Source organism: Haemaphysalis longicornis, unplaced genomic scaffold (genome assembly GCF_048455015.1).
Source record: "Haemaphysalis longicornis isolate Haplotype H1 unplaced genomic scaffold, Haemaphysalis longicornis Haplotype H1 scaffold_8, whole genome shotgun sequence".
NCBI lineage: Eukaryota > Metazoa > Arthropoda > Arachnida > Ixodida > Ixodidae > Haemaphysalis > Haemaphysalis longicornis.
The window spans coordinates 193,688,825-193,710,394 of record NW_027526445.1 but is presented as its reverse complement, the minus strand read 5'-3'; the positions used below and the strand labels follow the sequence as shown (position 1 = coordinate 193,710,394).

The window sequence follows — 21,570 nt, the reverse complement described above, 5'->3', positions numbered from 1 at the left end:
TTAAAAAGCAGCTGCGTCTTCGTAGAGTACGCGATCACCTGCAATAGCTACCCGGGGACGCGGTTCTGCGCGCTTCGTCGCCGCTCTTCCGGGCGTCGGCGACGGCAGCAGCATATCACCCATGTCACCTCCAAATACGTCAGGCACTAATGAATTCTACTGTCGCCTCGTTTAGACCTGATACTGGCAGAATGAGAGGTTGGCTTCATTTTGCAGCGTGGACAACGAATGCGGCTTCGTTTCGCATATATAGGCCACAGAAAAATATGTTTCGGGGATGTGATTACACAATCCCGGACAATAACTTATGCCTTTTATAAGAATATAAACCATGCGAAAAGGTTAAGTATATTCCAAGTCTATGCGTCGCTAAATATGTGCCCACACACCCCATATAGCAAGAACCAAGGAAATGAAACCACAGAAAAATAAATGCTGTGCCAATGCGGAATTTAGAAACATAATAGCTCTAACGGAAATAAAAAAAAAACTTAAGCCAGGTAGGTTTCACTAGACCAACTATACGCGAAATGCACTGCTATTTCGCGAGAAATCGGTGGGAGGGGGGGGGGGGCAGGGAGGGGGACGCCGTGTACAAATGCGGAGCGGAATCAAGCAATGAACGTTTTAAATCCCACACATAAATCTCGCGTTCACTTTCCTTTTGTTTTTCTACTTCAACGAAGAGCTGATCGTACGGCGGACGCATTTTTGGAAGTATACAGGGTAGGCTGTTCAACAAGCGATGAAATGTGTAGTTGGAAGAGGGTGGTACAGTCGAACCCGTTTATAGCGAACTGCAATATGCACCGCGATTTGTTCAATATATCTAATAGTTCGATATAGCCGAACCCGCCTATAACGAGCTTATTGTTACGAGTTCGCATTGCGCGGTAGCCCCCCCCCCTGCTTAACTCCACCATCCCCGCATAGAGAAAGGAACACAGTAAAGTAGCCATTAACCATACCCAAAATAATCCATTTATTGCAATTAATAAAGCTTCTTTCCGCCCGCACTGCCTACTTTGCAAAAAAAAAAAAAAGCGGTGATTTTTGTTTTCACTTTGGTTTTGGTGGCTACAACTAGCATAGCCGAAACATTATTTGCAGCAGTACGAGTCTGCGTTCTCCAAAATCGAAGAAGCATTGGCGGAGCACATCGACTACCGAAAGCGCTTTGCTCTAAGTATCGGACGGCTTTCCCTCGCGACAGCATCGGCAACGTTGGCGAACTCTTCCCACAATTTACCGATGCTGCTGTCTTAGTCTGGACTCGCTGACTGGGCGGGTTCCGTCGTAAGTCCCACGCGTCGGAAATAGTTACGGAAAGTGTCGGCCGTCACGTCGGTCCGGGCAAGGCGCAATGTCCCAGTCCCGGCTCTTGCTCCGTGGTCGCGGCCAACCCACATCTCAATCGCCGCTCCGAGACCATGCATTTCGGCGGCCATTCTAGGCGCGCGGAGTTCGATATATCGGATGCGAACTTCGTTATAAGGAATCAGTTTCCCATGTATATCCGTAACTGAATTATTTTTGTTCGATATATAGCATAATTCGCTCTATCCGGGTTCGTTATAGCCGGGTTTGACTGTATGTGATAAGGCCCTCTGCTTTCAGTTTCTGGTTTATTCTGCAGGCTCCCAGTGCCATATGACGATATTTCGAAGAAGCATTTAGTCGCGGACGCGGATTATATTGTAAGCCCGTCTCCGCGTTGCTCGCAGAGGATATATGTAGCAGATGAAAGTCTGCGGGCGCACACCTCACGACAAGACGACTCTGTCGTGTGCTGATCCCCGAGTATAATTATGTATTGTCCATCGTACTTTTGTTGAATATTCCCGAAATTAACACAGACTGGCTTGTAAATGGTGGTGAACAATAATATTGGCAAACGTAACTGGCGTGCTGTCAGGTATCAGTGCTCCGCTGATTATGTAAGCGCACAAAACCGATTTAAAACGTAGTGTATAGCCGTAGCATGAACACCCGAGGAACCGGCGGTTACGGAGACACGGCTAGTAAATTCAGGTCAGTGTAACTACAATCGGCTCCATCATACGCCGGTTCCGCGACGCTGGCCTGTGGCACACACCTGGCACTTATACAGACCGAATATACCACACTAAGCTCGCGTCGGAAACATTTACACTCTCGGAAACACACCCCATTTGCGAACAGAGTGACTGCTCCACATAAACATGGATTTCAAACGCCCGCAAACGGTAAATCTCAGTCGTGAACGTGCCGCAAAAGCAGCGGCGGCACTGGGGAGCGGGGCGCGGACTCCCGCGGCTGCTTTCGAAACGGGCCGCTAGGGGGATTTCAGTGGCGCCCCTACAGGCCGCGCTCGAGGTGTATAGGGAAGAATGCGGCAGGACTGCTTTCACGCGTCCCCGTACACAGCCCGATTCAGCTCCCCTCAATGGACCCACAAACGCCACCTGTAGTGTTGGCCGATCCCGGCGGCCTGGGGAGCCTCTCGTACTCCTTCTGGAAGACGGCCACCAGGTTCTGGTTGAACTGGCCCCGGTCCATGCTGGAGCAGCCTGCGAGCAACGGGGCGGGTCAGCTCGGGGCTCCCGGGAGGCCACGCCAGAAAAGCATTCAGAGGCACACTGATGGCGTACAGCTGTTGGCAACTAGCGAGAACGTATGCTTACGGCAAAATACAGTCAAACGCTGACACTCCTCCTGTGAAGCATGCCCTTGCAGGGTAACACCTTACCTTGTTTCGAGAGCAAAGTTTGCATTTCTGTCTCGGGAAGCTCGCCTGAAGTGAAAACTGTGCTCTTGTTGCATTCCATCCGAGGAGAGAGTTCCCCGCCGGCACGCTTCTACTTAGTGCTCCATGTTCCACACTAAGCTGCTTCCCAAAACCTGCCGCCAATCAATCCCCCCCGTGGATATGTGCCAGGAGGAGGAAGAGGAGCAGGCGCTGGAGAAGCGACTTCCCACGTCAAGTCACTGCAGGCCGGGCACTCGCGGTGCGATGAAGATCTACTTTCAAACGTGGTGAGAGGCTTCTCCCCACACCTAAGAAGCGCTCGACCACCCTAACTACCCTTACTGCAAAAAGAATGCATAGAGCTCAAGTAAGAGGACGATTCTCTTCAAAAAAAGGGTAGAAGTGCTAGGGCTCGAACCCAGCACATAAGCGTCATAATCAGCGGCGCTTCCCCACAAGGCGCGGGCACTGGTAGGCGACTTTAACTAGTTTCGGTTTCGAAAAGTGGGGCGATCCTAGCGGCAGGGTGCTGCAGCGTGGCCCTTCCCTTTCCCACAGCGTTTCTTTCTTTCCACACCGTCCGCGCCTCCTCACGCATGCGCAACAGCTCACCGGTGCCAATGTTTTTTTTTCTTCCTTTCTCTCGGCGCGCACGACGGACCAGTTCGGTGCGTGCGTGAGCGAGCCGGCGTGCGAAGGGCTGCGCGGGTTGCCTAAACGCCTCCACAGGCTGAAAGCTTTGCTGCATTATAAAATATATTTGAATGAATTCTAAACACGGGGCCGCGGAAGGAGCGTCACCAGTCGTGCGCAGCTCTGTGGTGCAGCAACACAGGGCGAAACAGTTCGGCCAATTTTCTCCTCTTCTCCAAAGATGACAGGTAAGCAAATTAGCCTTGTACAAGTTGTAGGGAATTCCAAAAAAGCCGACCCATGGCACTCTTCTGTTTTCAAAATACTTCGCGCATGTAACGTGAATGCTAATGAGCCATGTCAGTCGTCTTGGAGTGGAAACTAATGTGCAAATATATTCCAGCTCTGCAGGTGTGCGAAGTTTTAATAGAAGTGAACGTACGTTTGGTGCGCACACTGTTGCTCGTAAGGTGAATGTGGGGCGGCATTGCGGTTTTATGATTGCCTTAGTAACTGCTTGAATGCCGATTCAGGATTCTTGTCAATGTATTTTTTGTTGTTGTTTCGTGAAGCAGGTTTGAGGCTTGGTTAGGGGCCCAAGTCGAGGGCGGTTTGCGACTTCGTTGGACGTTTTCTCTGGTGACTCTCCTCACCCCCCCCCCCCCAAAGTCATCATGCCGCACCTGCTCACAAAGAAGGCAAGCTGAACGAACTACGCGCTTCTTGTCGTTCACTGCGTACCTACTACCACGGCGATTGGTGGCGTGGAGGTGCTGCGCCCTAAGCAATTTTTCCTGCGCCATCTTGCTCCAAAACGGATATTTGCGGAGAAACTGCTACCAAGCGTTGCTTCAGGGCTCAAAAAAATCTGGCGTAATACCACAGTGTTCAATGCCATTTGATTTTCACAGGAAGCAGTGGAAGGCCAACTCGAAATGCATGCGTTATCTGCAGCCACCATTGCATGCGTTTAGATCATTAAAAACAACAACAACAAAAAAAAGTAGCATTGCCGGCTTTGCTGTTCAATCTAACCTGCGCGCCTGCGCCTTGTCATCTTATCGCGAGTGGGTTTGCGGTTCCATAGTTTTGAAGTTAGAATCATCATGCCGTGTCGGACAGGATGAGATAAGAGGAACGCTTTTTGTGTGCTTCTTCTGCCCCCCCACCTCCTCTCCCCGCCGGTACGTGGTTACGCATTATTTTTGAACGTAGATAAATTCCAGCAATGAGTGGTCAATAGTGCGGGTTTTGTTGGTGTGAACATGATTTCTCGGAAGTGTACGCAGGTTAATGGTCGAATCAACGCTTTCTTTCAGAGTTTGCGTTAACCGGCCCGAAAGGCAGGCCTTGAAGCATACCTGAGTATGCTTATTTTTTTAAATTATAGGTTCCCGGTTATTGTCTCTCAACTGAAACGATTTTTTTAACGTATAAGGAACATTCCTGTGTCGAGGCGAGCCCACGAAAAGAGTACACACTGAGCGGAACTTCAAAGTTCTTTTCTTCTCCCGCCGAGGCGTGTCCAAAAGCAAATCTGTGTGGTGACCAGAACTTTGGAAGTTCTTGTTTCGTAATCAATTATTGTGTACGGAAATGTGTATGCAGCGCGTTTTTTCGGATTGTGCAATATTGTATGCCTAAATTTGCATATGTCAAAATTTTGCTTAGAGTCCAATAGTGTGTACATAAAATGTATACGCAATATATGAGTGTAGTACATGTGTTCTCGTGACTTCGAATCAAAGACGTCCTCATATGAATTTCAATAAAAGAAAAGCAAAAAGAATTTTTGTTTAACACTCCGATTAATACCGCGACAAAGACAACAATTCGACACCAGAAAACACACTACTACCTGCGTGCTTTCTTCGTTCAATTATGAAACACATTAATGCACACATATACCAAACAACGGCGACGACCATTCCGAGGCATCGGCTGCCGCTCGTCCAGCTTTCGGGCCTGCTGCCATTCCCGAGCGGCCCATGAGGCAGCCACCGGCAGCAAGCGCGAAAGTTGGGCGAGCGTCGGTTGCTGGGGCCGACGCACAGCAGCCCGGCTGCCGCGGGAAAATGACCCCACCAACCTCCTTTCTCCCCTCGCCACTCGTTGCCATAACGATAAATGCAACGTTTTTCACAGAGGCCACGTACCACTAGGGGAGGATTTGGCGCTGTTGGCGCGAATTACGCGGGACCACGGTGGATGCTACAGAGGCCGCCCCGTGGCGCGGGCACCACACATGCTAGCATTTTTTTTTTATCTAACAAATTGTTCTGAGCAAATGAATTTTTTTTCTACGATGGGTTTTTGAAATGTTTACCCAGAAAATTTATATTCTAAATGTTTTCTACTACTGGTGGTTTGTTATACGCAACTTTCCTTTTTTTTATTTTCTTTGATGCCTGGAAAGAAATTTTGAATTTTGATAATTTTTTGCCATCATTACTATGGAGCACGGTGTAAGAATATTTAGGTGTTGACACTGCGCGCGGCGGCGCGGCCAGATCTTGTTCGCCGCTCTGGGCGCTTCTCCGGAAAGCCGCCAGAGTGCGCCCCGCCACGAGGGCCTGTCTGCTCGCCGAGCTACGGCAGCAATGCAGGTGCTTTGCGATCGTTCGGTAAAGCGGCGTGTACGTGAAGTTTTTTAATTGAAGATAGGCACAGACAGATTCTGTCGACACCAAATAATTTTGGGCAACTTTCATTTTTACTCACAGAAACTGCAGCAGTCCGCGAAACAGCAGCGAGAACGTGGTCGTGCGACCCTTCCGAGATCGTTCTCGAAACGCTTCTATTACGAATAATTTTTTTTCGCTCATCCGCACGACTCCAGAGAGTAGTTACTTTGCCGCCTTTTAAAATAAAAAGTTGTCGCAAACGCACATGCTCCCCCCTTTTGTGCCGAAGAGCCTACGCGTAGCATAAAATGTTGCTTGAGCAGCGTAAATCACCCAAGGTGTGAGGTGGTAATGCCCGCCGTGTAGAGAATATGGTAAAATTCGTCCAACTGTGGTTCTTTAATGTGTCTAGAGACGTCATTGACGCTATCGTATTTCGCCTGTATCACAAATTCTGCCTCCATAGCTAGGCACACAACCCGCGCTGTTTTGCTGTGTAGCGGGACGCCTGCGCCGTTGTACGCGGGAGGGCCCGGAACGAAGCTAAACCAAGACAATACAAATGCGACATTTTAATGACTAAGGCACTGCAGGGCTGTGCTGCCTGCTCGACGCGAAAATGGTCAGTGAAAATTTCCCAGGTGTTTCTCTATCAAGCTCGGCTTCCACGCCGATACCGACGGTGCTGAGCGGTTGTCTATCTCACGGAAACACAGGCGTGCACGCCCAGACATAAAATACTGACGCGACTCTAAACTGGGATTGGCGGATGTCAGTTTGGAATAATTGCCGTCGGCGTGGTAAGGCGACTTCGTGGAACACAAAATTCTCCACCGAACTTAGTAGGGTCAGGGCAAATTATACAGCTTTATAAACGTATTATGTTAAACCAAAATGCAGCGGGTAAAAACTGGGCCCGCGATGGCTGTATAAACTTAACCACATCGCCGCCATGGCATACGGCGTGTGGTGTCCCTTTGTAAATGCTTCTTTGAAAACACATGGAAGATACCGGCATCAGTAGCCTCAATTATTTCTAATAAATTTGGAACTTGGGCTAACTGGTTCTTTCGCCCATTTTGACAAAAAAAAAACTGCCCGTACACAGGGCGAATACATAAAGGAATATACAAGAGCTCGTGTTTATATTTCCTTTCTTTGTTCTTATTTAGGCACAGTTTTTTTTCTGTCAAAATTTGCGGAAGCCTCAATTATTTCGTCCGTGGACCTTGTGACCTCCAGACTTTTGATATTGTGAGATTTTACTGATCAGGGAGCTCAATCTCACAATATCAAAACTCTGGAGTGTAACACTGACTGCGGCATCAGCGAAAGAATGCAACTGGTGCCCGTGTTCTGTACGATTTGAATAATCCCATTTGGTCCTAATTTGAAGCCTTGCATTGCGGTGTCTATTATTTCCCACAGTGGCGTATCCACAAATTATTTTCGGGGGTTGCTTTACGCCACAGGTTAAAAAATAAAAAGAAATAGATCCTGTGGCGAAGCAATTTTCGTTTTTCTGCCTTAGTAATGTCTGTGTTATTTGTTTCGTCGACGTAATATCTGCACAAAAATACGGGTACGTACAGGGCTGTGAAGGTACCATACTTCTGAACAAGCCAACATTCTTGTTATCCTTGTTTTTACATTTTTATATAACGATTCGGTGTGTTAATAGCATTGCTCTGTCTAGGGCCCTGATTACCCATGTATACATTCAGCATAAAGATAAAAAAATATTTTTGTTCCACGAAAGCCAAAATAGCCGTTATGTGTAACACACATTTTTAAATACAAGTCGCCTTTGTTGCTGGAGAAAACACAATACATTACAAGTGCCGTTCGCAGGGATTTGCCATCGAAAAAGCACATTAGCCGCGATATCCGCGCAATGCGTCGCCTTGCTGTACCGCGTGAGTTCCACAACGCTCACTGCGGCTGGTGCCGCAGTGATCGGTGACGAACACAACGTGGAAGCTGAATCATAATACCTACTCCACACTCTGGCAGCAGAAAACACCGAAACGCCGCGTGAATGACACGGTAAGTCAAGCACGCCGCGCATCCACCGCAGCTGCGCCCGCTACTTCGCAAGCGATAGCCGGCCCCTCATTCACAGCGCCCCTGCGCCGCTGCGGTCTGCGCATGTACTAAGGGCGAACACGATCTGACCGCGTTCTCCGCCGCGGCGGCCGGCGAGTGTCAACACCTAAATATTCTTACACCGTGCTATGGAGCCAGCCGAGCGAGCAGCCACGAAAACATCTTAAATCACCAAAAACACGATTTGTCATGATCATTACGAACAAAACGGCTAACTTTGCATTCACTCTAGGTCCTGCTTGTGTAGCATGGCAACTAGGTGGCGAGAGCAACTAGACCTCATTTTTCCTTCTTCACCCGAACCGCAAACCACGCGCGAGGGCGGTGCCAGTTTGAGACTTCAGCTTTGAGGTGCTGGGCCTGCCTGCCAGCGTGTGGGCGTGCGTTTCGCTGCTGCCATCTGTGGTGTCGGTTTGTTGGTGAGGGGTTCTGCTGCCAGAAAACGAAAAGATTTCTCCTTTTAAGACAGGCTTGGAATTTTAAATGCCACCGCCGCTAAGTACAGTGCACCAGCTAGCAGCCTCTCAGCAATTTTGAGCAGGAAAAAGAGCACCACGTTGGCAAGAAGGCAGCAGGAGTTTTGTTTCTGAAACACATGTGGGACCAAAGAGTGCGAAAAGGTAAAAGTGGTGATCGAGTTACGTTGGTGAATGTGGGGGTGAGTGACCCTGTTCCCTTGGGGAGAGAGAGAGAGAAATCTGGGTGCCGCGTAGTGCCTAAGCTCTGGCAAAAGCAGCAGGCGCAAGTGAGGCGTTTTTTACTGCGAAATAAATCCTTCAAGGGTGAGTTCACTTTCACTGACGACTAGCAGTCCGGCTTTGCTTCTGCTTCATTCCCACGAGCCTTAACTTGAAACCTGCACGTAATGAAAAATTGCAAATTTTTGTCAACCTTGTTTTATGTGACTGTTGTAGCCCAACTTAATAGAATAAAGCTTGCCTCTTTCCAAATCAGGAAACAGTAAATTACTAGGCACTCCTTGCTTCTGCATTTACCGTTCTTCCATTTACGACTTGCGGCAGCAGCTGCAAAGAGTCCCCCTTGCCCCACTGGCTGCCGGCACCTGTGCGGGGGTGTCCCTGGTGGGAGGCCCTGCGCTGGAAGGAGCCCTGCCGCCGGGGGCTGCCGGTGCAGTTGGGCCGGTGCAGGTGCACGGAGGAGCCGGCCAGGGGCCTGCCCTGGGCGTCCACGCACCAGCAGTAGCCCGTCAGCCGGTGGCACTGCACCCGCTGGAACCCGCCGTCCGGCGCACACTCGGGCACAAACGAGCCGGCCGGCTGCTGCTGGCGCCGCTGCAGCAGGCAGCGCGCGGCCGCCGGCTCCGAGCAGGGCCCCGGGTGGCGCACCTCCACCGGGGGGCCGCCCCCGCCCACGCACCGGGCCCGCTCGAGGTCGCAGCGCGTCGCGTACGTGCGGCCGTCCGAGCCGCACAGGGGCTCGCCCGCCGGGCACGGCTCGGTCGGCGGCGGGCATACGTCCTCCTCCTGCGAGCCAGGGAACAAACGGGCTCCCGCAAACCCCCCGGCACAGTTCCCGTGCAGCCTGCTGGATGCTGCCCAACACTCGAGCACGGGGGAGGGAGAGAGCAACGGGCTGTTTTGACATTTTCAGCTGACACGAGTGATGTTATGTACAGGCAGCAACGCTGAGCCGAACGCCGTCCCAACCAGCGTCAATTTTATTCCACACCAAGGTGTGGGCACGGGTCAACCACATTAGACCTCCAGGTACAGTGGTGTTCGGCCCGACACCAGGCTGGAGGAGCACACCTGCGTCACCTCCCTGCCCCGCTGCAGCACTAGCAGTCAAAGGCATGCACACTATAGTGCCACGTGACAAGTCGCAGGCACGAGAATTTAGGCCCCGCACTTCTGCAACTGTGGCTCCAGGGGCCACCTAAACTAACGCCCATCATGTCAATACCAGATCGCATCTCCAACAGTCCATGACAAGTGCGGGCTAATAACCGAAGAGCCTAACTCTTAAGAGGCAACAAAAGTGCCCCAGCAAGATGGCCTATACTGGAAGTCATGAAAACAAATACATTACACCACTCACAGCAGCCGCTCACTAATACATAAAATGCCAAAAGCAAGGAAAGAGCAGCGACCACCCCGTACACTTCTCCACACTACAATTTGTTTTGTCACAAATTATGAACGGCCGAGCTGGATTTGTGGAGCTTTCCTGAAACAAACGCTGGGGCGGGGTCATGTAAACAATAAATGAATGTATACGGGAGCTTTCACTGAGCACAGGCTTTCAAGTCGAAGGCCTTATATGGCTCAATGAGCAAAAAAGCCGGAGTCCGTAACAGAAATGGCTTCTCTTAGAGTTGCATTCCAGCACAGAGGAGGGGTTGTCCACACCAGCACACTACAGACGGAGTTAAAAAAAAAGCAACAAGCGAAGGGAACAGCTGCTAGACGCATTATTGCCACCCACTCTCCCACTACGTGGCAGCAGGAACAAGCAGTGACGTGACGCGTAGGAGACAGATCGCAACCAATGGAACGCATCATGGCAGGCCGCAGAGCACAGTGCCCCAAGCGGCAAGATTGCGACGCCCTTGGACAACGCAACACCGATGCAAGGTGTCTCAGGCATTCAACTGGACATGCACGCTTTCCCATTCACAACCACAGGAAGTGCCGGTTATGCTGGCGAGTGGGGAGCCTGCCGTACCTGCTCACCCCCACGGATGCCTGGGCCCACCAAACCTAGCTGGGGGAGGGGGGGGGGGATGAAAACCTCTCCGATTTTCGTTACAAAAGTGGAAGCCAATCAGAACAGGCTATGGCCCTGGCTTGTGTACTCTTTATTGTCATGAAAAAATGAAGAGAACAATGCCAGCTTTAATTATTTACCTACTTTTCACCAACAAGAGAGCCACAAAACTGTGAAACATGGTTAATAGCGCGGTGAAGACGGGACAAAAGTAGAGACCACACAGGACTAGCGCTAGACATCAACTGAAATTTTTACTACACACATCAAAAGATATACAGGAAGGGCACATGCATGAACATGCCCAAAGCACAAAGAAAAATGACAAGGTCAAGTGGTGAATTTTGTTGCCCACGTGGCAAGTTCGCATCCAGATAAATCTATTTCTTTTTTTGACAAACTAATAGATGCCGTGCTTACACACTTATCACCAGCTTTCATGATGTGCCACGCTTCAAACAATTCTCGGCTGGCTTGGTCCTTAAAACAGCACAATATTAGTGCCTTCTCGTAACCAAAGTTCGAACCAACTAGCCCACATTTACGCGTTGACAAGCCACAAAACCTTGCTTCCCTTAGGGACCCTGCAACACTCTTTGAGCATTGCAAGTAAACCTGCGCGTCATTTAGAGTACACTGCCAGGAATACCTGAGCCAAATATTCCACATGCACGTGAAGCGGTGAGCGCGCAAATCGATGTGAAAGACGCGGAAAAACCAACTGCACTCCCTTTAATTTTCCTCATTACGCACCCCTGGCATGGCCTAAGCGACGTCATTGGGGCCACGTCTGCCTATTGGCTGTCGCTGGTGACCTTCGCGGCTGATTTCTCGCATTTCCTGTGACGATCCGCCGCTGTCAGCGCTGTGTACCAACCTCTTCTGTGCCTGAGCCTGTACGCAGTTTTGAAGTCTCTTTTGTGTTGCGAGTGCGCGTGGAGTTTGAGTGACGAACTTAATACTCCCCTTTTAGCCAGATCACATTACAACAAATGTTTATTGCTTCAAAAACGTCCTACCAGCTTGAGTGCGCGCTTGCGAGCAGGCAGCCGTGCCTGCCTTGTTGTGGCACCGAACCGGAAATAGACTCCTCCATGTTTCGGAGAAACGGGGAAAACTCCCCGGCCTGCGATATATCGAAGGCCGCCGGAGAAAACGCTGCGAGCCACCCCCCTCTCCGGGAGAGAGCGCGCAGCTTTCATCGCGTTGTCCGCGGTCGAGTTGAGAGGGAACAATTATGCGCGATTTCTCATCACACGTAGTTTCGGTGATAGTGAACGGATTTTCATAATTCTTGCGGGAGGAGATTGCTGGAACACTAGACTGTACCTTACAATACATTCCGAGAAATCGATATCAAGTGTTGCAGGGTCGCTTTAAAACAAAATTATAATCCTTATGCAGCTGTCTTCTTAAAGGGGCCATGAAGACAAAACACAACTTTGTTCAATTTGAAAGACCCTGCCTTCGGCAACTCACTCAGCTGCATTCCAGCCATGAAACACTATTCTTTAACCGAGAGAATGCAAGATGTAGTGAAGAAATTCCAAATTCCCCGCTGGAGTGACATAACATGGGCATGAGTGACGTCATATGGGCCAGCACTGAAATCATGGTTCGCAGTGCCTGTTGGCAATCAAGTGACACGGACGTAGATCATACAGAGGCCCCACTGCCCTCCGCCCAGTGCTGTTTCTTGGGGGTGGGTGGCTTAGCTTGACGGTCGCCCATCGCACAGACCGCATTCTCTGATGACGTAGCTGCCGGAAAGTGGCCACTGCTGCATCTGTCGGCCTTGATAGCTCCGCAATTGATTCCAAGTTTGCGGCATAATTGGCGTCACTGCTATAGGGATGAAGCAAGCTTGAATTGTGTCATCATGGCCTATTCAAGCTATCCACGAGTCTGAACGCAGTCACGTGGCACCAACACAGCAAGAAGAAGGCAGGGAGGGATGCAAGCAACAGCATCAGTGTCCATGTAAAAGGGCAGTCATTGCCAAGCAGTGGAACACAGTACTGCACCACTGAGGCAAATACAGACATGAAGAGCCCCCGTGCAAGATCATCATCATCATACGACCCTCGATACTTGGCAGGCGAGCAAAACAAAGCTTTGCCGCCTGTGTGCAGAGGGACTCATCGACAAGGTTTGCAAGGTTCTGGGCACAGCCATGCACCTGTGTGCACCAACTGCGACAGCCACACAGAGGGCCCTGCAGGCGACCGTGATGCCACGCTTGCTGGTAAGGTATGTTCACCAAAGATCACACTTTTGTTTTATGTCGCACCTAAACAAGTTTTTGTCAATTCATGCTTAAGATGCCTACAAGTATATATTGGTACATTCTATACGAAAAACCTAACTTCAGGAGTCGAAAAAGCACATTCAAGTGAAATTTTGATGAAGATTATCATATGATAAGATTTTATGCAGAGGATTTCAGAAATGTTTGTTCCTGGGTGGAGCTTCACTTTATTAGGCGGATGCTGTAACAACACTGCTTTGTTCGATGTGTTTCACGGTGCGTGGAAGGCAAGTCACCTCTACTGTTCACGTAGTACAGGTTAAAACGAAGTTTTGTCCCCAAGACCGCAACATACTAATGAGGGCTTACTGTATACATGTTGGGCCCAAACATACAACCGACACTTTACACCCACAGTACATGTGAATTAGTTGCTAAAAATGGAGGAACAAGTTTAGAAAACACTTCAGTCAGCTCCAGTGAATTCTTCGTGCATTGCACTTTACTGACGGGCATTCGCAGTTTTCCAAAATTCTTTTCCCCACAGCCAGGCAGTAAAATTAATGCAACTGCGCAGCGCTAACTATACGGCGGTTATCAAGTGTCAATCAGCGCACTGATAAGGGACTGAATGGGCTGCCGGCTCAAGGTTGATTCGCTTACAGCAGGCTCGTAAAATTGCCAAACGACGCCGCAGACTGCGTGCTAACAAGCCACCGCGGGCGCTGGCAACTCAACGCAGCCGCGGCACCTTAATGAATCGCCATCAAACACCGAAACCAGTTATGCGCCCTCTGCTGCATGCGCTTGTTTACACGACGGACGCACACCTGTTGAATTAACGTGATCACGAGTCACGGAAGGAGAGCGTGCGTCGTGAAAAGGAAGGAGACGGAATTAGCCGACGAGGGGGCGACCGAGAAAGAAGCTTGGCATCGCCTGCCGCCACTGACCGCTCGCGCGCACCTCATAAATAGAACACAGCGACGATTAATTGCCACCTGTTGGACGAGTCCGAAACCCGTACAGGCTCGGTCGCGCGTGCACCTTTATCAGCTGCCTTCCCCCCCGCTGTCAGCTTCGGGCGGACGGAGGAGTACGCGAACTGGGGAAATGACAAGTCGGCCCCCGGAGGAGCGCCGTGCCGTGCACACCTGACGCAGGCACCACGCAGACTCGTCGTTTCGCCACTGAGCACGTGCGCGCATTTGTGTTCGCGTGCACCACACGAGGCCAGGTGTCGCCCCCCTGCGTCTCACCTGGGTAGCCAACGTCGGGTCCGCAGCTGTTGCCGCGGCGGCGGCAGCGAGGGCGAGCGCGACAGCAGCTAAAGCAGCGAGCAGGGCCATAATGCCCCACTGCGCGCACATCCAGCCGCTGCCAGCAGCGAGCGAAGGCCACCGCCAGGCCGCCACTGCCTCCACCACTCGCTGGCCACAGCCGCCGGAGGGCGCCGCGGTAGCAGTACTTAGCACCCCTCCCCTCTATTTCCCCCCCTCGCCTTCCGAATATCATCCTCCGCCATCTGCCCCCCCCCGGCCCTCCTCGAATGAAAGTGCTTGTTCCACTTGTGCGCGGCTTGCTCGCCGGACTCGCGCGGTGCAGTCAAGGTGCAGTCACAGTTCCGTGCTCTTCCCGAAGCGCTGCCACTGCTGTCACCGCCAGCATGGCCGGCTGTCTGAGCGACGAGGAGGCGGCCAAGTGCTGCTCCGAGCCGGACCCGTCGACGAAGGACTTCATCATGCAGCAGACCATGTACCGCATCCGGGACCCCAAGGCGTCGCTGGACTTCTACTCGCGCGTGCTCGGCATGCGGCTGCTGCAGAAGCTGGACTTCCCCGAGATGAAGTTCTCGCTCTACTTCATGGGCTTCGAGGAGGCCGTGCCCAAGTTCGGCTCGCGGAAGGAGCAGGCCGAGTGGGCCTTCAGCCGCAAGGCCACCATCGAGCTCACGCAGTGAGTGCGCCTCGGTCGGGTGTGCTTTCGCCGAAATTCAAAGTAATCGACGCATGAGCTCTTTCTTACACTTGCCTAAGAATTCCCTCGGTCGCGAAACCCGTGTGCATGCATGTGTGAGCGCTCGGTGGACTTGGGCGCCGTGCATATTTCAGTGAAACCATGCAGTTCCGAGAAATACGTCTGCAGGTAGGACCCACAGGGCGTGTGCATTTGTCCACGCCCCCTTATAGGGCGTTTATGGTGCATATCTTGCAACCGTGCACAGTTGCGGAAAAAGTTGAGTACTCCATATGCGAATGTTTCATTGATCACACAGCGCTCAGTTTCAGTTTTCTTTAGTCTAGTTTATTGTGCAGGTCTCCGCGTGAGCATCTGAACAATTAACACACCGAATCCAGACCGTTATTTGCACAACACAAAAGACAAGCACTTACCTTCCCAGGAGAACGCTATCCGACGCTTGTAAAAGGAATCGTCGGGGTGTTGTGCTAGTGTGTATAGCCTCAATTAATCCCTAGCCAATATTCCCTGCTTGGGTTCCCGGACAGGTTTATTGTGCTTTCTTTTCTCACCAGATTGGGTACGTGCAAGGGTTGCGTAGTTTCTGCACACCGAGGCACAATGTAGGGCTGTGTTTGTTCCAAAAACGTCGTCTTCAAGTCTTGATGTCAGGGGATGCTGGGCCTTGGACATGCACAGGAACCAGCCTTTGTGTGCGTCCTGCATCACATCCGTGTCGTCTCTCATCAGCCAATGGGATGAACCTCCTGATGTACTGCACAACAGCTAATATTTTTGCCATCCCTGGTTTTGGTTGTGGCAAATTATACGAACTGTGACAGGTTGTTATTCTTCAATAGCCCGGATTTTATGACCATGTAATACGTGCGTGTCAAACCCTCAAATTCGGTTATCACCAAAGGTGTTGGCGAAGCCCATGTTGTGAAATAACCTTTTTCTTCCGGCAAAAGTCCTAGGCATCGGCTTTCCTGCATGTTTCTACATAAGCTAGTATCCCCGATTCCTGTTTTCCCAGTATCAGCAAATTGGCTTTTTGCAACGTGTTCGCAGACTTCCCTTTTAGATCACATCTCTGGTTTGTGCCCACAGGCCGTACTTCGATGGATCACTAATTCGAGGGCTTCTCATAGGAGGTAGCAGATAGTGTGCAACTCTGGAGTGTGGTGCTCTCCTCCGACCATTGGCAACTGTAGGTGGCGAGAAGCTTCGCGATGATGTTGTTGCTGAGGTTTCCTGCCCCCTCTGTACTGTGTGCATGTGCTTCACTGCGTTGGGTGGCCGCTGCAGCTCCCGGTGGCCAAAACCAGGGTGTCGAACCGGTATTTTTGCCGGAACTGAACCGAAAAAAGAAATAACGGTTACCGGTTCATGCCGAAACGGTTCGAGCCTCCATTGTTGATATTGCACAGTCAATGCAATTCAGGCCTTTTTTTCTTTCACGTACCATCAACTTTGTACCCGCTCGCGCACTTTCCCCTCCAGACAATTGAACATTATCACGCTCTATGTAACAACAGGGGAAATGAATGAGCACCAATGTAGCAATGGTCTGTTGCTGCTGGAAGCGCGAGCGTAGTGCAAACTGACCTGACCAAACGAAATGTCATTCTCGGCAGCTTGCAGGGGATATAAAACGACTTTGCCCTTCCCTAGCTGCAACTTTATTGGAGCAATCAGGCTGCAGGAGTGCTCTACTGCGCAACAGCGAAAGCCCACACCCGATGTGTGCAAACTTTTCGCATTTCATGATTTGTTTAAAAGGCCAGACACCTGCAAATTGTTAATACTTGACAAGTGTGACCGCAGGAGCTGCTCAGTGGCTAAGCCCTTTGCTGCTGACCACAAGTGGCCTCGATTTGCCTTCCCCACAACCATTATTCTTAAGTAGATGGAGATCGTCTGTGTATCGAGATTTTGACCCACGTTTATTATCACCAGCTGGTTAAAATAAGCCTGCTGGCCTGCAACATAAGCTGCGTCTCGTAGCAGACATATAGCACGGGGCACCAAATGCGCCAGCTTTTTTTTTTTTTTTTTAATGTGTTTACACGGAAAATGACAAAAAAGAAAAAGCAAATAATGTTGTTTTAAAATATTACTCAAAAAGTAAGTAAAACCGAATAAGTAAAAAAAAAAAAGCACCAAAAGGTGGATATTGCTCTGTACTTTTCTTTGCCCTGCCTTTCACAACCAAACGTGTCATCAATGCGAAAGAAGTGAGTTCTGTGGTCAGTTTTTGAGGACAGTACAGTGGAAAAGTTCCATTTTACAGATACAGATAACAACAGATATGTCGGGAAAAACTTTTAAGGTGCGCACTTAATCCCTTGGCAAGAAACTGCAGCCATGACCTTGTCCTGGAAGCAGAAACAGTAATAAAGCAGATGACACGTGCAGAAAGGCAGGCCGGTACCTCACACTGTCCCATTCGCCTAGCGATCTTTTCTGCTTGTTCTGCAGTTTTATCTCTTTCAGATCGGCTTTTTTTTTCGAAGGTGCACTTGTACTGACTGCCCAACTCGCTACATTACTCCCACTGCTACTCGTTGCGGAGGGGAGCACTGCTGTGGACGAATTAAAGAGCGTCTACCCAAAATGTCTCATCTGATGCTCCGCGTGTCAAATTTCCTTTCATTTTGAAACAGCATAATCTGTTATAAGATTCCGCAGTGTAGCACACGGAACGATGGCCGGGGGTCAGGCAGTACGATGACATACTGATTGTAATGCACAAATGCGGTATAGCCATCGCAAAAGAATTTGCAGTGGTCAGAGCGATAATGCAGTGACTGAGCGTTAACTAAAGCTTACTTTTAACAAAAGTGTGGCTAACACTATCGATAAGGTGCCAGCTAACAAATTTTTCAGGGTGACCAAATAATCTAATTCATTGGTAGTATTTATGTGCCTGTTGTAGGATTTTTCTATTTTGTTACAGATATAAAAAATGCGCGCCATTGGTATTAAGCGCTGGTATTTGAACGCGCCAGTACGCAGGCCTAAATTTAAGGCCTCAAGGTTAGCGTTATTCGCGATTCCGTAGCAACGATTGCGATTTCAACAAAGAAGGAAAGGGCAGAAAATATATCCCACCGTCGTATCTCTTGGCGGTGGCTTTATGAATAGTTGCTAGGACAACAAAGTCTGGGCGAGAAAGTAGGGGGTGAATCGTCGCCACTTCCATCTGTTTGAACATGTCGACGAGCGGCCTAGGGTGTCGGCGCGGGTTTGCACGCGCGTTGGTACGGCAATATTTAGAGCACACGCAGCTGCAAGGTCTCGGTGGCGGCGGAACCAACAGTGCACAGCCAGGCCGCACGGTTCTTCTAGTCGAGGAAGGCATTTGGTGCAGCAGTTGCGGAGATCCGCCGCGATGTATGGCGGCGACTCGATACATCTGTTTTTCTAATATCTCGTAATTGTTTAAAGTTTGCTAGTTTGCTTTGCAATTGTGCCACTGCCCTTGTGATTTGACTGTCGTTTTAAACTACTAAATGTTTCTTTCTAATTTCAGTGATAATTCAACTCATCAAACCGGTTCGCAAGCCGGTTCGGTAGGTGATTTTGCCGAACCGGAACTGAACCAGAAGCTTAACTGAACCGGTATTTTTTTCGGTTCGACACACTGCCCAAAACATCTTAACAACGTTACACAGCAATACGTTGTCAAGAGTGATGCTTGGCTAAATTGGTTTCCCGTATTGTTAAATTGAGAGTGCGACAAACACAGACGACTGCACAGGTGCTGCCTGTCAGCCAAGTTTATTGCTATGACATCTTGCACATAAATACAGCGAATATCGTGGCAACAAGACAACGAAAAGGAAACAACTAAGTGAAAATAAATCGGTGAAGCTGTCGCCATTTGCTTGCATTCATTGATTGTAGGGCTTAACGCGCTGACGCAATGCAGAGGATGAGGCGCGCCACAGGAGAGGGCTCCGGATTAACTTTGACCAGAGAGAGTAAACTTTATTGTTAGCAAAAGGGTTGCGATGGAGCTATTTCAGCTCAGTCGGAGTGGTTCCTTGTTCACCGGTTCCCACATGCTTCCCGAGCCTCCTGGCCCCTGTGGATCAGCCGAAGTTGGTCTTCCAGGGCGGGGCTGGTCAGCAAGATCTCCCATCGCTCATCCTCTATGCTGACGGAGTCGGCAAGAATTGGGGGGGACTTGAGTTTTGTGCATTCTCCGATGGCGTGTTTCAGGGTGCCTGTTTTTGAGCATAGGGGACATTCTTTTGAGTATCTAATTGGAAACATTCGGTTCAGGAGTAGAGGGTGTGGGAAAGAGGCTGCCTGTATCTGTCGATATATTGATTGTTCTTTCCTGGATAGTTTAGGGTGAGGGTGCGGAAGGCTTCTTCTGTTCTCCCTGTAATGTTTGAGGATTTCTGCGTATTTCGTTATTGGGTGCATCCCTTCTTCCGTTTCCTCTGTGACCCGGAGGTTTAAGTCTCGGGCCTGTCGATGGGCGAATTCGTTGCCCTCGATCGAGGAATGCGCAGGGACCCAAATGAGTTCAATTCTTGTTTCCGGGGGTTTCCCCGCTTGTCAGGATTTTGGCACCTGGGGATCTTTAACGTCATTTGCTTGCAGACTGTCAAGATGGGAGATTTATTCGGCTGATAATGCGACAGCGGAAAAGAAAGCCTACCCATTTTTTTCTTTGCTTTTTTATGAGCTTCAATAATCTCCCTCTTGTGTTGCTTATTTTTGTCTGGTTCTGGTTTACACTCGCGGCCTGTGTATTGTATGCCAAGATGGCCTCTCTCCATGTGGTCGCTGCGTTTTCTTGATCTGTCGTTGATGCACCAGCCCTGTTGTGCGATGCATTGCCCGTGTGTGGCTTGGCAAGCGAGAGATACTCGTGCGCTCAGCTAGCTGCCGTCTCTGGTAGGGCATTGGAGGCAGCCGAGCATGCTTTCATTGACCCCCACAGCGCTGCGTTCTCCTGGGGTACTCTGCAGGGCCCTGTCTTGTGTCGCACCTTACTCAGTGTGGTTTTTTTTACTGCGGTTAGGACTGGGCGTGCACCGCGTGAAGTCGTCCTACTGCTCGGAGACCTTGCAGAGGTGCCACCTGCAGCAGTGACCAAAAATTACGAAGGCACCTGAGCGCTCTTTGTGGTGCAGTGTTGGCGTTAGATTGCCATTAAATCGGATGAGCACCAAATTGCCTGAGCAATGTGCCAGTACTGTGGGCTTGAATCGCTGGCGGGTGCTGGGCCGGCACCTGTGTCTCTTTGCGTCTTTCAGTCTGTGTGACCCTGGTCATGCCTGTGCCTGGCCTTGCACACTTCTTACAGCGGCTGCTGGCACGGGGGGAGTTCAGAGTGCAACGTCAGGCCATCACATCGCCCTTTGCCGCCTGCTATGCCGCATGGAGGCGCTACTCTTGCATGCTAACCACAAAGGACGTTTAGGGGAAGTGTAGTTTTTTGCTGGCCTACTTCTCTAATCTGCATGCCAAAAAATACTCATGGAGGCCCCCACATATGCACCTGACACACATTTCTAAGTTGAAAGCCACAGCGCATTCTCTTTCCATAAGTAGGGATGCAGACTCGTTTTGCATTATGCATATCCTGGGTTTGATTCTTACCCAGGCACAAATTTATTTTTTTTTCCAACTCATTTACTGTTTTTGCACCGTTGGTCATGTTCAGTGTCATCTCGTGGTCTAACTGCAGGATTTCTACTCTATGGAGTCAACTCAAGCTTTTTCATGGAAACATTGACCACAAGGCATTCCCTGTGCGAGTACCTATATTTGCAATATGTTCTACTCAGGGGCGCAGCCAGAAATTTTGCTCAAAGGGGCTGAGATTCCACCTCGACCTGAACCATACGATTCTTCAAGGGCATAAAAATATGTATACGTAACTATTCACTGAAATTTCTTACTATTAACTGAAAATAGAGAATTATTAATCGACCAGATTTTGGGGAAATCCCCAAGGTGGAGTAAGTTTCTGCGAAGGAAAGTTTCTGATGAAGCTGTTAGCTTTCCTTTGCAGCCGTATGGCTGCATTGAGGTGGATGTCAAACTTTCCTTCGCATACATAATTATTGAAAACAAGGAAAACCAAATATATTACAAAATTTATTTGCATGTTCTGAGAGTTGTGGCAGAACTGCTTGCAATTTTCTGTTTTGTCTACACAAGAAGAAATAGCACCTAAACAAATATGGAAATGCACGACAAAAGCCCCCCCCCCCTCCCCGCCTACCCCCTGGTTCTGCGGACAGTCAATGCTTACAAATGGTTAGGTGATCAGCCTGATTGATTCGCCACTCTTAGGCACCGATTGACATAACCTAGAGGGACAGACAACAGACTTTTGTGGAGTGCGGGTCGTCTAGCTGATATCAAGGCCAGCATTTTGTATGCAGGCTAGCCACAGAAAATTTCTAAATAAGCAGGCGCAACTGATTTTATTTTTGCACTAACATTGTTGACGGTGGTGAAACACGGTGCCTGAACTGCGTTATGTGTCCAAGCAACTCCGTCGTTTGCAACGAAGC

General features: G+C 49.9%; 2 protein-coding genes across 7 annotated transcripts in view; one reads left to right on the top strand and one right to left on the bottom strand.

Moving 5' to 3' along the window:
* Magu (SPARC related modular calcium binding-like protein magu) overlaps positions 1 to 14,475 on the bottom strand; it is a 54,234-nt gene extending 39,759 nt beyond the window's left edge. For 3 of the 5 annotated variants that reach the window (XM_077681652.1, XM_077681653.1, XM_077681656.1), the window contains exons 1-3: positions 14,326 to 14,475; positions 9,155 to 9,575; positions 2,436 to 2,549 (exon numbers count right to left, since the gene is read on the bottom strand). In XM_077681652.1, coding sequence (XP_077537778.1) covers positions 2,436 to 2,549; positions 9,155 to 9,575; positions 14,326 to 14,436 — 646 coding nt within the window. In that variant the 5' untranslated portion in view covers positions 14,437 to 14,475. The remainder of the gene's footprint in view (positions 1 to 2,435; positions 2,550 to 9,154; positions 9,576 to 14,325) is intronic. The other 2 variants (XM_077681654.1, XM_077681655.1) reach the window with 1 other exon arrangement.
* An 87-nt stretch (positions 14,476 to 14,562) lies between these two features.
* Glo1 (Glyoxalase 1) overlaps positions 14,563 to 21,570 on the top strand; it is a 41,824-nt gene continuing 34,816 nt past the window's right edge. The window contains exon 1 of one of the 2 annotated variants that reach the window (XM_077681650.1): positions 14,563 to 15,022. In XM_077681650.1, coding sequence (XP_077537776.1) covers positions 14,616 to 15,022 — 407 coding nt within the window. In that variant the 5' untranslated portion in view covers positions 14,563 to 14,615. The remainder of the gene's footprint in view (positions 15,023 to 21,570) is intronic. The other variant, XM_077681651.1, reaches the window with a different exon arrangement.